This window comes from Pan paniscus, chromosome 8 (assembly GCF_029289425.2).
Source record: "Pan paniscus chromosome 8, NHGRI_mPanPan1-v2.0_pri, whole genome shotgun sequence".
In the NCBI taxonomy this organism is placed as follows: domain Eukaryota; kingdom Metazoa; phylum Chordata; class Mammalia; order Primates; family Hominidae; genus Pan; species Pan paniscus.
The window spans coordinates 101002136-101018319 of NC_073257.2; the positions used below are offsets into that span (position 1 = coordinate 101002136).

General features: G+C 40.0%; 2 protein-coding genes across 4 annotated transcripts in view; one reads left to right on the forward strand and one right to left on the reverse strand.

Annotated features, from left to right (window-relative positions):
* ACTA2 (actin alpha 2, smooth muscle) overlaps positions 1-7311 on the reverse strand; it is a 54913-nt gene extending 47602 nt beyond the window's left edge. The window contains exon 1 of the mRNA XM_063607793.1: positions 6902-7311. The gene's annotated coding sequence lies outside the window, so the exon portion shown is untranslated. The remainder of the gene's footprint in view (positions 1-6901) is intronic.
* FAS (Fas cell surface death receptor) overlaps positions 1-16184 on the forward strand; it is a 45005-nt gene that overhangs the window by 13301 nt on the left and 15520 nt on the right. The window contains exons 2-3 of one of the 3 annotated variants that reach the window (XM_055093114.2): positions 5429-5539; positions 6169-6869. In XM_055093114.2, coding sequence (XP_054949089.1) covers positions 6840-6869 — 30 coding nt within the window. In that variant the 5' untranslated portion in view covers positions 5429-5539; positions 6169-6839. Of the gene's footprint in view, positions 1-5428; positions 5540-6168; positions 7176-16184 lie in introns of those variants that run through there. The other 2 variants (XM_034931063.3, XM_063607794.1) reach the window with 2 other exon arrangements.

Here is a 16184-nt window from a genome sequence, read left to right on the forward strand (position 1 = left end):
AATGCCTCTTCCTACCTCAGGTGACGGGAGGGTTACTATCATTCCTTTTTCACGGAGCTATTCTAGTTCTGTTTATAAGTAGTGTTCTTTGTATAGTGGATGTTGAGCAAACACTTGTTAAACTATAGGAAGTTATAACATCGGGAGAATTTCTAACCACTGCAAAGTGTTCTGATATGTAATAAATTGCCTTGAGAAATAGTAGGAGCCAGTGCTGGAAGGAGTCAAGCTAAGGCTGGCGTAGTCTCCTAGGGCTGTTGTAGAGAAGAGTCTAAAGTGGGAGGTGTTGATCTTATGGTCCCAGAGGTCTCTCCCACACTACCTTTCTGCCTGTATAGGTCAGAATCTATTAAGAGTGAGTAGGAATGGATTACACCCCACAGCCATGAAGGGCCTTAAATGATAGTAGCACACTAGTGTCATATGTCAAGTGGCAAATGACACTAGCACCAAATGTGATTCTGCATTTAAGTTCTAAGTATTAAATGCATCTATTTGCTATATGAAAACATAAGATATCCCAGTGTTTGCAAACTGGTTCAATATTGTGTTGATTTTTGTTTTGCTTTAATACACTAAGGGAACTTCAAAAGGCTGATGTGGTCCATGCTCTCTGAGCCAGGCCTCTCTTGACTTCTTATGTTTAGTTATTCGTGCAACCACTGGGCCTGTATAAATGGCCAAGTCATATAGGAAGAGACAGAGTGAAAGGGAGAACAAGAGCAAGAGCTAGAGTGAGAGAAAGAGAGAGAGACATCTTCTCACCTTCAGACCTGATCAGAGGCAGTAATGGGAGACCATGGGAGGGGAGAGCCTGATCCAATGATTCCTTTTCAGTTATTTTCTGGAAAGTTTAAAAAATATGGTATTCTTCATGGAGAAGCCAAGATGTTAGGCTGCAGGCAGTGCTTATGCTCTCTAGCCTAGTGAGGAGGAAAGCAGTATAGGTAAATAAAATGGCATTTAGTTGGTAATATAGGCAGGGCCTATATCCATTGTCACCTATAAAAGGCGTTGGTGATGGTCTTTAGGGGGCCATTGGCAAATTGCTACAACAAAATAATAAAATAAATAAAATAACAAAATCCAAGTTTATCTCCCAGAATCTATCTGGGCATATCATTACTGTTGGAAAGACTTATGTTTACCAGGTGAGAAAACTGATGCTGAGAGGGGTTAAATATTATGCACAGCTTCTCACATCTAGTGAAGTAACTGAACTAGGATTTATATCTAGGGACTCTGTCCTTCATAGGACAAGTTGCTAATTTGGGGGTGTTCTCAGGGAGGGGAAAATGTCTATATGCTCATATGCACAGATTATCCAAATCAAAACTCTTTCTCCCCATTGTCCTTTCTCAGTTGAACTAGATGTTAATACCACTATTGTATTAGTCGACTAAGATTGCCTTCTGCAGAAAACCACCTATGTCTCCTTTCTACCCAAGTGCTCTGGGGCTCCTCCCCTGCCCTTTCTCCTCCAACATCCCATTCCACATTCTCTTTCTATCTCTGCAGGACTCCCTGTAGTCCTCCCTGCCCATCCATTATCTCCCTCAAGCTGTCCCCTCAGCCTTTTCTAACAGGGAAAGGCTGGTGCCCTGGTAAAGAGTCCCCCACCCCTATCCCACTCCCTGGCACTAGATGGGCTTGGGAGACAATGACTGCCCCTCCCTCATGCTGTTCTGATGTCTCTTGTTCCTTCCAGTCACCTCCCTTCCAGGCCCATGAGGAGGGCCTGAGGCCCACACTAGCTAGTCTTTTCTCTGGAGGTTGTTTGGGGGCAGGGAGGAAGTCTAAAGTAGAGAGAAAGCACTGCCATGCCTTAAGCCAACCTTTCCAGAAGTATAATGCCCTTGCCACTAGTAGTTTGGGAAACAATTTTTATTGGCATGCAGGCAAATATTTTGTTTCAATAGTGGCATATTTATTTTTATGGACACCTTCTATTTTTGGCAAGGAATGCTGATTTTCCATTTATGGTTATAATGTAATGTTTTATTTTAAAAACAAAATGACTTAGGGAACAAAATAAGTTGACTTAAAAATAAATTATTAGTTAAATATATATTTAGTATATACAAGTAGACTACAGAAATGGCAAAATAGATTGAAGTTGAAGAAACATTGCCTTAAGCTAAGCCCACTCAGGATGAAATTTTATCTGCCCCCAAATCAACATCTCTTGAAAAGTGGTCCCTATCTTTCCTTGTGTCAGTTCTTAACACCCAGGGGGTAGGCATGCTTCTCATGTTTGGTTTCATAGAATATCTGTGTTTTCAGGGGACCACCACATGCAAAAATGTCAGGGGAGGCGTACTCAATTGGATTAAGAAGCCAGGGCCCACAGAACAGATGTTTTCACCCTACTAACCCAATTGCTGTCTGCTTCTTAGTTGCCACAGTCTAAACATTCTTTAATGCATTGTCTTTTTCAGTCATTGCTCAAGAGGTAGGTTAGTATACCAGTTTTCATAGTGGGAAAAATTAGGAGACTTAATAATTTGCTGCATATCTTGGTGGCCAAGTTTTCCAGCCCTGGTCAGTTAGGCTTTAGGACACTTTTCCTAGCCTTCAGGAATGTGAGCATGGAAGTAGTACAGAAAGGAAGTAGTACAGAAAGGAAGTAATACAGGAAGGAAGTAGTGCAGGAAGGAAGTAGTGCAGGAAGGAAGTGGTACAGGAAGGAAGTGGTACAGGAAGGAAGTAGTGCAGGAAGGAAGAAGTATAGGAAGGAAGTAGTGGAGGAAGGAAGTAGTACAGGAAAAGTGGTTGTAAGCCATTTAACTTACTTTTTTTCATCTGAACTTTGACCCCCAAATTATCAATTTGTCTTGTGAAGTCACTTCATTTAGGAAAAGCAATGTAAAAGTAAAAATTAGTATTTATTGTGTGTACTAGGTGCTTTGCATATGTCATTTCTGTAATCCTGTAGGAAATAATATGTTCTCCAGGAGGTGAAAATGTCTATATGATTAGATTCACAGATTACCTATCCAAATCTAAGATCTCCGTCCTCTCTCTTCCTTTCCCAAGAACCCATACATATTTCTATTAATTGGTAGAAATAATTATTAATAGACTTTGTCACTTGGCCACTGTGGGCTCTGACGCTCTCTAGTGACAGAAAAATTCTTTGGTAGAAGAAGTAATATCCCTAGATAGCAGTCTACAGAATTGTTTAAGCAATTATCTTTACTTGAGCTTGAAACTAGAATAGCTAATTTGTAACAATTAACTTTTGTAACAAAAGAATTATTATACTGATCAAAGTTCTGATAATTTATCAGTTAAGATTTTTTCAGTTGTAAGAATCTAGCTTAAGCAAAAACTAAGAATTTGTAGAGTTGGGTAACTTTGGGTGGTCCAGGGTTCAATTTCAGAACCAAATGCATCCAGAACTTGGATAGCTCTACCAACCTTGATCTTTCAGCATGGTTTCCTCTCAGTGTGGTTTCCTCTCAGCATGAGTTGACTGTTTTCAGCTCTGGCAGGGCCACAAGCTCCCTTCACAACCAACCACATCAGTTTCACATCTCACATATTTCTACTTCAAATCCAATGAAAAAGAAAGGGTTTGTGTCCCAGTGTTTCCAGTAAAGATCCCAAAATCTACTCCAACTGAATGTGATGTGCTGATTGGCTTAAGCCAAGTCATGTTTCCCACCCACTACCTCCCTCCACCTACATGTATACCCAAGCCCTGGGATTGGTACCAATGCCACTGTGATGGTTAATTTTATGTATCAAATTAGCTAGCCCATGGCACTCGGCTATTTAGTCAAACACTATCTTAGATGTTTCTGTAAAGCAATGTTTTGGATGGGATTAACATTTAAATCTTTACACTTTGAGTAAAACATTTGCTTTCTATAATGTCAATAGGCCTTATCCAGTTAGTTGAAGGCCTTAAAAAAGAAAAAAAAAAGACTGACTTCCACTGAGAGAGTGAGAATTATGCCAGTAGACGGCCTTTGGACTTGAATTGTAACTTTTTCATGGGTCTCCAGCCTGTTGGCCAATGCTAAAGTTTTGGACTTGCCAGCCTCTACAATCACGTGAGCCAACTCCTATCTATCTATCTTTCCATCTATTCATTCTCTTGGTTCTATTTCTCTAGAGAACCCTGACTAAAAGAACCACTCACATCAAATAGTTAAGAAGAGGGGAGAGGGACAGTTTTTCTAAAGACAACTTGGAAGTACTATTACCAGGAGGAAGAAGAAGGAGAAAGGCAGGATAAACAGTCATGGATATACACTATAGCTGGGAGTTATTAAAATCAACTTATTGCAATTTAGTAAAAACAATTTGGTTGACAACATTTTTTAAACATTAGGTCCAAAGGGGAAAAGAACAAAAGTCTTAGTGGTAAAAAGATGTAGAAGTTTTTTGTTTTTTTTTTTAATCTTAACTCTTCCTGTTTTTTTACATAGTCAAGATTCTTGTTTAAGTGTTATTCAGAATGTTCAGAAACCAGGATATCTTTTGAGTAGAAGCTTTAACTTATATGGTATGGTTTGAATAAGGATGGTTGTCCAAAATATCTCCAACATCTGTTGGAGTGCCTGAAATTCTATTATTAAAATATTATTTCTTTGCCCTTGAAGGCCTGAGGACTCTCAGGAATATGCTGGTAAAATAAAAATAACCTTTAGAGATGCCCAAACTGTTTTCCCCAGAACACCAGCATTCATTAGGTGTTCATTCAATAGATTCTTCAAAGGATTCCAAAGGCAAAGAAGTTTGGGGAACAGTATATATAATTACCCAACCCTTTGACATTAGCATACTAAGGGCCCTGAGAAGTTTTGGATTAAGAAAGTTTTCAAATTAAAGTAACCCAGAATTTTCTAAGATTATTTGACCATGAAACATATGTCTATCAAAGCACATATTCCTATCTCCTTGAACTTGAGGATAATTAGACGTACGTGGGTAGAGGGTAGGGGAAGGGGGTATGGCATAGAAAGAGCAGGACCTTGGGAGCAAGAATATCTAAGTTTAATTCCTGACTCTGCTATTTATTAACTAACCATCTTTGCCAATGTTGCTTAAGCTTTTTTGGCTACATTTTTTTATTTGTAAAGTAAGTTTAATAATCACTCATCTCACTGGGCTATAATGATAAGTATTAAGTAAGGAAGATCCACATATGTGAGTTGCTGGCTTATAATTCACACTCAAGAGATACTGATTTTGTCAATTGTCCTTTCCCCTTTTTTTCTCTCTTCCCTCCTTCCATTCCTTCTTCCCTTACCTCTCCTTTCCTTCCCTCACACCCCTTTTCCTTCCTTCTTTTTACATTTTTTATTTAAATGAACTTTTCATTTTGGAATAGTTTTAGGATTTCAAAAAATTTGCAAAGATAATACAGAGAATGCCCATATACCATCCTCCTTATCCCACTTCTTTTTGTGTCTATTAGATGCTCAGAGTGTGTGCACAAGGCTGGCACGCCCAGGGTCTTCCTCATGGCACTAACAGTCTACTGAAAGGTGGAACAGAGACAAGCCTATCAACACCTACAAGACTGGTGGTAAGTGCAGTGACAGATGCAAAACACAGGGTGATGGAAAGCCCTCAGGAGGGTAACCTAACCTAGATTTGAGGGCCCAAACAGGCTCCAGAAGAAAATGTCAACTGAGAGGAAGCCTGAAGGATGAACAGTGGGCTAAGCAAAGGGTTATTAATGTGTTATTAATGGGTTGAATCTAATTGGGAAGGGAGAGAGGTTGCAGAGTGAGGTGCAGAGCTTGGTGGACGATGCCAAAGGAATACTGAAACCTTTAGTGTGTCCAGTCTGGAACTGCATCCAAATTCAGGTTCAGTAATGATGTCATTATCCAAACATACCTTCTGTAAAATTCATGCTAAACTACCTAAGAGCTATCTACCGTTCCAAAACAATAGTGACTTTGAACAGTGTTCACCAGAGCACGAAAGAATTACAAGATTTTTTTTTTTTTAAGAAAATTGGCCAGGAAATAATGAGTAACGAAGGACAGGAAGTAATTGTGAATGTTTAATATAGCTGGGGCTGTGCGATTTGCCTTAAGTTGTTAGCTTTGTTTTCCTCTTGAGAAATAAAAACTAAGGGGCCCTCCCTTTTCAGAGCCCTATGGCGCAACATCTGTACTTTTTCATATGGTTAACTGTCCATTCCAGGAACGTCTGTGAGCCTCTCATGTTGCAGCCACAACATGGACAGCCCAGTCAAATGCCCCGCAAGTCTTCCTCTGAGTGACTCCAGCAATTAGCCAAGGCTCCTGCACCCAGGCAGGACCTCTGCGCTCTGAGCTCCATTCTCCTTCAAGACCTCCCCAACTTCCCAGGTTGAACTACAGCAGAAGCCTTTAGAAAGGGCAGGAGGCCGGCTCTCGAGGACCTCACCTGAAGTGAGCATGCCAGCCACTGCAGGAACGCCCCGGGACAGGAATGCCCATTTGTGCAACGAACCCTGACTCCTTCCTCACCCTGACTTCTCCCCCTCCCTACCCGCGCGCAGGCCAAGTTGCTGAATCAATGGAGCCCTCCCCAACCCGGGCGTTCCCCAGCGAGGCTTCCTTCCCATCCTCCTGACCACCGGGGCTTTTCGTGAGCTCGTCTCTGATCTCGCGCAAGAGTGACACACAGGTGTTCAAAGACGCTTCTGGGGAGTGAGGGAAGCGGTTTACGAGTGACTTGGCTGGAGCCTCAGGGGCGGGCACTGGCACGGAACACACCCTGAGGCCAGCCCTGGCTGCCCAGGCGGAGCTGCCTCTTCTCCCGCGGGTTGGTGGACCCGCTCAGTACGGAGTTGGGGAGGCTCTTTCACTTCGGAGGATTGCTCAACAACCATGCTGGGCATCTGGACCCTCCTACCTCTGGTGAGCCCTCTCCTGTCCGGGTGGAGGCTTACCCCGTCTTAGTCCCGGGGATAGGCAAAGTGGGGCGGGCGCGGGACGCGTGTGGGATTGCGGCGGCAGCGGCCCACGCGGGCACCTGGGAGCGGCGGGCTGCTGCGGGAGGCGTTGGAGACTGGCTCCCGGGGGCTGTTAGGACCTTCCCTCAGGCCTGGGTGCTCAGAACGCTGGAGGACTTGCTTTTCTTGGGCCTTGATGCGAAGTGCTGACCCCGCTGGGCAGGCGGGGCAGCTCCGGCGCTCCTCGGAGACCACTGCGCTCCACGTTGAGGTGGGCGTGGGGGGCGGACAGGAATTGAAGCGGAAGTCTGGGAAGCTTTAGGGTCGCTGGAGGGGGACCCCGGTTGGAGAGAGGAGCGGAACTCCTGGACAAGCCCTGACAAGCCAAGCCAAAGGTCCGCTCCGGCGCGGGTGGGTGAGTGCGCGCCGCCCCGCGGGGGCGGGGAGAGAGCCTGCAGCCTTCAGAACAGATATTGCTCATTTTCTGGCAGTTCTCAGACGTAGGAAATAAGTCAGCACCGAAGCAGTGGTTAAGCCGGAGGGCTCGGAAGAACGGCACCTTTTCTTTCTCGAAAAAGTTATATGGGGGCTGAATGAGCTTCTGGAGGCTTGTTTACCGTTTTTTATTGTCACACAGAAAAAGAAACTGCCTTGTCTCCCTTCCGGGAATTCTCTCTTTAAGACTGTAAGTCGCTGCCTGAGTGGTTTCATTTTGTTTTGTTTTTCTGCCCTTCTCTTTCTTCTTTTGCCCTTTCTTAGCTTGCACTCCCATGGTGATTTCTGCTTGGTCTCCTGCTGGGGTTGGTGGTACTCGTTCCCACCGCACAGAACCCGGCGCCTATTATTGGCCAAGAAACTTGAGCAGCCTGTTTTGAAAAGTCCCTCGCTCAGAAATGCCAGCTTGCAGATGGCTAATCAAAGAGACGTGGATCCAGGAGGCTCATTTGAGTACCGGAGCCTCTGAGAGTCCATGGATTTTTATTTTACTGGGCCCCAACAAAGTGCCAGGCATAGCGAGAGAAGTGTTTACAAATGTGATCTCCGTGGATTCTCACGAGAGCCATGTAGTGGGGAAGATGACCACATCCCCATTTTACAGATGGCGAAATGAGGTTCAGAGAGCTTCAGTAATTCAGCCAAGATCACACAGCTAGTAAATGGGAGATATGGGATTGAACTCAGATCTAATTCCAAAACTCAGGCTGTTCGCTGATTGCATCTGATATCCAGATTACACCAAGAGGCTGAGATGTCTGGGTCCATTTTATGATTAGAAAAAAAAAAATCCTGTTCCTTTCAGAAATAGTGTGCACTATTTGGGCTTCTTTAGAAACTTCCTTGGAGAAAATTAATGATTCAAGATTGAGAAAACATTTATACAACCTCAGGCCACACTCTTCTCTCTCTTGTTATTAACCATTGCACCACTGCAATGTTGGCTGCTTTGAAAATCTCATAGTTATTGGACAGCAGTATTAGTAAAGTGTAAGAAAATTGTCAAAGCTTGGAGCTATGCTTGTTGAACTTTTGTACCAATAGCACCTTTACCAGAGGCTGCGTGTTTAAAGCCCGAAGAAAACTTTGCTTTTCTGAAAGAATACACACACACACGCATATATAAATATTCATATATTTATGTATATATACATATTATAATACCTATAAGTTAGGTATAACTTATATTTGTATATGATATATGGCCTAGGAAATTAAGGCTTATTAAATAAAATTTATAAATGCAGATGAGTCAAATACAAAGATCAGACATAACTCTATCACCTAAGTAATCATTGTTTACGTTTTGCAGTTTATCTTCCATTTCTCCCCTCTAATATGACTCTTTTAAATTTAGTTACACAGAAATTGGTTTTGCGCTCACGACATGCCTAACATCAGGCCTTTATCCTTAAAGAAGTTTCGACACTCTTGTGTCACCTCATGTGTCTACAGAAAATGTTTGCTTCTACGCCTTCACGGTTGTTTTCTTAGTAGTAGCAATAAATAAAATAGATGCAAAGTGCTAATTACTTGGAATACAGAAGCAAATTTTAATTCTATTAATGGTCTGGACATAGATGGGTGGGGAGCTGTTTTCTGCTTTTCCCCTCTTCCCCTAGTCCTCTGACTCTGGTGATAACTATAGTCAACAAGTATCCCCATCCTTAACCCCTTTTGCTTCTCTTTCTCTTTCCTTCTCTCAACCTTCCTGGTGTTAGTTTCCTCTTTCCTATTTCTGAGTGTTTTTACTCCGACACTTACAATAAAAAAGTTTGAAATCCCAAAAAGTTGACAAATTTCTAAAGGAGACAGAAAAAGAGTCAAACTTACTTTACAAATTAGTTTGAGAAATAGCTGTGGATTGCATTTTTTTTTTTTTTAATTGTGCATGACCCTGTTATTGGCCAAGAAACTTGAGCAGCCTGTTTTGGAAAGTCCCTCGCTCAGAAATGCCAGCTTGCTAATCGAAGGGATGTGGATCCATGAGGCTCATTTGAATTCCGAAGCCTCTAAGAGTCCATGGATTTTTATTTTATTGGGCCCCAACAGGTTTTGTCTTGCATTATTTAGGACATTGGCCAGGCAATCACTGGACAACCAGTTTGCTCTCCTTTACATTTTGTAGAATGGTTATCTTATGGTCAAAGGAAAGGGAGAGGGCCTTTGGAAAATAAAGCTGTGTATTTACAAGCAGTCATACAGAATAGTTTTGTGGGGAAAATAAAGAACAGTTATTTAATTTGTAATTTAATCATTTTTCTTAAACCAACCCAAAGAACATAAAATGGAATATTTAATCATTTTTGTAGCTTAATTTGTAATTTAATAATTTTTCTTAAGCCAACCTAACGAACATAAATTGGGCTATTTATTTTCATTTTTAATGGGCCATATTTACATCACAAAGGACTTGAGAAGTCTTACAAATACAATAAAATGATAAAATATGAATTAAGACATTAGCAACCAGGATGGAAAAAACACAAATTTGTAAATGATGGCCAGGTTTGCAAGCAAAAATTAAATTGATAAATGGCAGCACCCCCACTACCAGCTACAATTAGACTAATGAAAAATCCTCTAATGTTCATGCCTGAAATACAGTTACCACCCTTAGCAGCAAATTAGAGGCAAAGAAGTTCTGGAATTTGGACGTTGTCTCTGAGTAAGCTCTTTGAGACACTGGACAAGTAATTTCCTTCTGAATACTCTCATACTGACACATAGGAGAAGTGTCAGTGTTTCAAAGGAATCTCTTTGAAGGCTACTACAATGCTTTAGGGGTGCCAGATTACCAGAGTAAACTGCCAGTTTGAGAGAATGACTGTTTCTTAAGAGATGGTCTGAAACCTAAGTAAGGAAATCCCCCCACTTGAAAGCCCCTAGGAAGTTAATTGCTTTTGGCAAATTATCTTGGGCCCCAAAAGTCCCTTGATGAGCACATGTTTTGTAATAGGTACTAAAGACTATTTACTTATGATGAAAAATAAAATAACACAATTTAAACCTTGAAATTGATAAAAAGCAACTTGAAACCAAATTTAGGACAGTGAACCCAACCCTTTCTTCTTTTTAAATAGGTAAATATAGAAAAAATGACCACATGATGTGAAACAAAAAGCAAATATTTAAAAACTACATTTATACTTTATCTCACCACACTAATGTAAAGAATTTTTATTTTACTTATAAATTCTTAGCCTTGTCTACACATATACATAATTGCATGTTTAATTTGAGCTATATATAGTCTGTTTTTTGTTCCTTTGCATGTTACACAAACCTTTTTCTATTTCTACATAATTTTTATCTCATATTTTTTATTGGATACATGATAGAGCATTTATTAAATGAGCTGGGATTACTATAATTTTTATTATTTATTTTTTAATTTATTACTTATTTTTATAATTTACTATTAGAAAAAAAGCATTTCTTAAATGTACTGGGATACATATATATATATATGACTTTTTCTTGTTACTAAAAAATTACTCATAGAACTTACATATTAAAATTTTAGGACTTGTGATGAAAAATAATAAAATAATTTAAAACGATAAAAAGCAACATAATTTTATATGTTGTACCTTGTACTTCCTTATAAGGTACAACACTACAATAGCCTTAGTGTGTAGTTTTCTTTTTGCTATGTATGTATATATATATTCATAAAAGTGGAAAAATAACATTTAACAAATCCTCTTTATTTTCTGGAAAATCCTTGCTTTAAAAAAAGTCTTTAGCTTTTTATATAGTTCGACTTCTAACACCAATTAAATATCTTCAATTCAGTCTCAAGCAGGAACAAATCTTCAGTCCACTTGCCTACCTTTATTGTCTTTGAAGTGACAGTGTGAGTAGTAAAGCCCAAATCAGAGAGAAATTGACTTTTGTAAGATTGGTAACTTCACCTTCCCCGGAAGGAAATGAGGTGGTTCTTCCCTTTGATCACAACTGCTTTCTTGATTTGAAATAAACTGTTGTACAGCCCAGTCACCCCATCTTTAGACATTTAGAAATGGCAATCATAGTTATATAGGACAACTAGCCTGAGTCCCACTAAGTAGAAATGATAGTGAATTTAGTATAAGATTATACCTTTAGGCTGGGCGGGTGACTCACACCTGTCACCCAGCGCTTCGGGAGGCCAAGGTGGGTGGATCATGGATCACTTGAGATTAGGAGTTTGAGACCAGCCTGGCCAACATGGCAAAAACCCAACTCTACTGAAAATACACAAATTAGCTGGGTGTGGTGGCGTGCCTGTTATCTCAGCTACTCGGGAGGTTGCGACAGGAGAATCACTGGAACCTGGGAGGTGGAAGTTGCAGTGAGCCAAGATCATGCCACTGCACGCCAGGCTGGGCGACAGAGTGAGACTCCGTCTACAAAGAAAACAAAGAAACAAAAAATCATACCTTTAGAGCAAGGCCAGCCTTGTGAATTAGCAAATCTGACTACAGATTCAATCAGCAGATATACTCAGCCCAGCAAAGTGAGCAAGCTTACTATAGGTTGTGTTAAGGCATGGACTGGGATAAACTGGCAAAATTAGAGTAAATTTGACAATTTGACATTGGATTCATTAATGATAGCCTGTCCTTCAGTGAAGTCAGGCAGCATTGTGTTTCTATTCACCTCTGTGTTTTGTGAGGCTATAAAAATATAAGATATGAGAAATGTGAATACTTTTTATTTGTGAGGGCAGATATCTTGAAAAAGAGAGCGAGAGGAAGTCAGAGTATGCGGGTGAAGACTCTTGTTTTTTTGCTGAGGATTTAGCTTTGGTTTTTAGCCATTCTCACAGAGATCATTGGTCCTAATTAACTGGTTGTTGTTGTTTTTTTTCACGTGAATGTCTGTAAGGTTTTAGGCTTGATTTTAAAAATTGGGCCTATACTCACAGAAAGACAAATACTGCATGATCTCGTTTATATGTGGAATCTAAAAGGTTTGCATCCATAAAAGTAGAGAGTAGAATAGTGGTTGCCAGAGGCTGGTGGGGGGCAAAGTTGGGGGATTTAGGGAGATATTGGTCAAAGGATACAAAATTTCAGTTAGGAGGAATAAGTTCAAGAGATCTAGTGTACAACTTGATGTCTATAGCTAATAACAATGTATTGTATACTTGAAAATTACTAAGAGTAGATTTTAAGTGTTCTCGCCACACACACACAAAAGAAAATGATAAGTATGTGAAGGAATGCCCAATGTAATTAGCTCGATTTAGCTAATTATCTTCCAAAATATGTACATAATTATCTTCCAAAATATGTACATAATTCAAGACATCATGTTATATACCATAAATATATACAATTTTTTTTTATTTGTCGAATAAAAATAATACAAAAAAGCCCTGGGCCTATACTGCCCACAGGTAGTGCCCACAGGTAGTGGCCACAGGCAGAGCTGGTCCCAAGCCCCTCCCTCTCTCTGTAGCCCCTTATCCCAGGTTGCTTTATTCTTGTATGACCCACGTGGCCCCTCTGGGCTTGTAAGGGCTCTGGGGCTGTATTTTAGGACTCTATAGCCCTTACATTACCCATTTCCTCTACCAAAGGTCATTTCTCTTATCTTCAAGCTTATTTTTGGAAGGGTCATTATTTCTTCATGAGAAGTCAAATTCTGATTTGCAAGTGCTGAACACAGATGCCATTAGTCTATAAAACTCTTATATTCTCACATGTAAATGTAGTAACCTGCTAACCTCAGATTCTGCTTCCTCTAACCTAGTTGCCCTGCAACTGTGATGAACCTCAAAATCACCAAGGGTACTTCCCCATTCTCAGAGATCCTGATTCCTTAGGTCTGTGTAGGGGCCTTAGCACTTTTTATTAAATAATGCATCACTAAAGGATTCTGATGTCTGTCGGGGTCTTGAGAACTATTTTTCTGACTCTAGCACTAAACTCAAAATGTAATTTCAGATGGAATTTCTTAGGCTCATTCATTTTATTTTATTTATGGCTTGGCCAGTCATGGATCTAATCAGTAACTTGCAACTGTTGCTTCAACTACCTCTGTCCTGGACTTTCCAGAGATTGGCTTTAAGAAAGAAAGAGGACATCCCTGGGATAAGATTACCATGTGTATTTTTATGTACACATTTTGAAAAACATACAAACGAATGGGATCTTTGCTTATCTCTTCCATGTAGAAAAATTTATTTTACTTCTATTTCAGGTTTTCAATAATGTAGTAGGACAAGATGACATCACTATATCCCTGTTTTTTACACAGATATATTAGAGATGCATTATCTTATTGGAAATTTTAAACTATTCAATAATAAACTGTTAGTCTTTTAGAATTTCTTTTTCCTCAGGTGTTGACAAGTAACTGAAAGTCTACAAGCAGACAAGCAGAATTAGTCGGTGGAACTTCATTTCTTGCTCCATTTTTGTCCTCAGCAGTAGAGGGTGGTGAGATTTCAACCTAGCCTAGCAGGACCAATAAGTCTGGAAAGAAGTAGCTCTAGTTCATATTGGCACCTGCTAATTCTAGCTCTGAAGACCATGGGAAATCTCTTGCCTATTTAGCTCAGTGATCATCCAAGATGGGAAATTCTTGGGCTCAGCTGTGAGGGATCCCAAGTTTATATGTACCACTAATGTCTCACAAATCAAGAATCCAAGAGAATCAAGAGACTATAGTTCATTCCTTATATTAAATTCTTAGGACTGCCAACTGGGTGGCTACAGTTTTGGGGGCTAGAAGTCTGATATCAAGGTGCCAACTGGACTGGTTCCTTCTGAGGACCACGAGGGCAGGATCTGTTCAGGCTTGTAGATGGCCTTCTTTTCCATGTGTCTTCACATTATCTTCCTCTGTTTGTATGTGTGTCCAAATTTCCTCTTCTTTTTTTTTAATTTAGAAATTTATACTGTCTACAAGCTTTATATAGCTTTAGTTAAAAAAAAAGCAAAAAAAAAAAAAATCAAAACAAAAACAGTGAAGCCAAGACACTCTTCCAAAGTCTGGACCCTTCCAGCCTTCCAAATACAAGAGCTCTGGAAGTTGTATATACCAAATTTCCTCTTCTTAAAATGTCACCAGTCACATTGGATTAAGGCTCACCCTATTAACACCATTTTAACTTAATCACCTTTGTAAAGACCCTATCTCCTGATACAGTCCCATTCGGATGCTCAGGAAGTTAGGGTATCGGTATCACTATATGAATTTGGGAGTTGGGGGAGGACACAGTTTCGCCCATGATAGTCCTGAATCTCCTTTGCTAGATGCATGACTGGGCCAGTCACTTCACCAGTTGGGATACACTGCCATCTCTATCAGAAAAGGGGTTTGGGCTAGGTCATCTATAAAGTCCTTTCTGCTCTAAATTGTAAATATAATGAGATACCAACATTTAGTTTAATTGTTTAAAATTTTAGAAGCTAACTGGATGCTTTGCTGGTGTCAACACTCCCCTTTACAAAAAAAAATTCGGCCGGGCATGGTGGCTCACACCTGTAATCCAAACACTTTAGGAGGCAGAGGCAGGCGGATCACGGGGTCAAGAGATTGAGACCATCTGGCCAACATGGTGAAACTCCGTCTGTACTAAAAATACAAAAATTAGCTGGGCCTGGTGGTGCACATCTGTAGTCCCAGCTACTCGGGAAGCTGAGGCAGGAGAGTCACTTGAACCTGGGAGGCAGAGCTTGCAGTGAGCCGAGATCGCGCCACTGCACCTCCAGCCTGGCAACAGAGCGAGACTCCGTCTCAAAAAAAAAAAAAAAAAAAAAAAAAAATCTCACTTTCTGTTTCTACTGTTCTCTCAAGTACCCCTCTGCCTTCTGTTACTTCTTTGCTGCATTCTGAGAGGAATGGGGTGGGGAGCACTCTTTCCTGTAGAACCCCATAACCCATCTATTTTCATCAATTTATTTGAAATTCAAAGCCAGGGGTTAAAATGTCCACTTTCAATTTGAGATGTCTAACTTTCAGATAAATCTATTAACATGCATTTCTAAGTGACTTTTAAGCTAAGCATTTTATTTTATTGAGCTCGTATGGAAGGGTAACTATTATACTTGTATAATAAAGTGCACTTTCAAAAATACTCGGTTCAAATGTAAAATAATATTCGTAATATTTTAAGACAAACCTCCTAGAACTTATATGTGTCTTTCTTCCCAGAGCAGTCTCTATGGGTGCCTAAACAATACTGCATTATTAGATTTTTTTCAGTTTATAAGCCACACAAGAAAGTTAACCCATGTCATCTCTAGAGGCATAAAAATAGACAGTTGTTCTGAGAAACATATCTGTTTATTCCTAGTTCAGTAACAGCTCAATGAGATCCTAAATTATGAGGTACTTTTTGTTTATCTTATTGTCTCATTGGCAACCAGCAACTCCTGTTGCATTTTTGACATGGGAATCTATCAGGGTGTGGTTAATAAAGTACATTTCCATGGTAAGTATTCTTTAAGAAAAAATAAACCAAGATTTCATCAGAGACAGAAATTACTGCAAACTGTACTTACCAGTTTCTGGTGATTTGTATAACTGAGCTTTCGATTTCAAAAATTAAAAAGTTCTCTTTAGTGTAACATATTTTTGTGTCCAGTAATTTTACTTCAAAAATAAAAGAGAATTTTCTTTACCATCAAACAACGTTGCTGTAATGAGTGGTGATATAGTTAGTCCTAGAGGACCAAAGAGAAATAAAATGGCTTTGATTATGCTGGTTTAAGAAAATATATCCGATTAAACAGAGGTTAATATTTGTGATGTTTGATTTAGTAAAATTATAAGACTACCAAAGAAA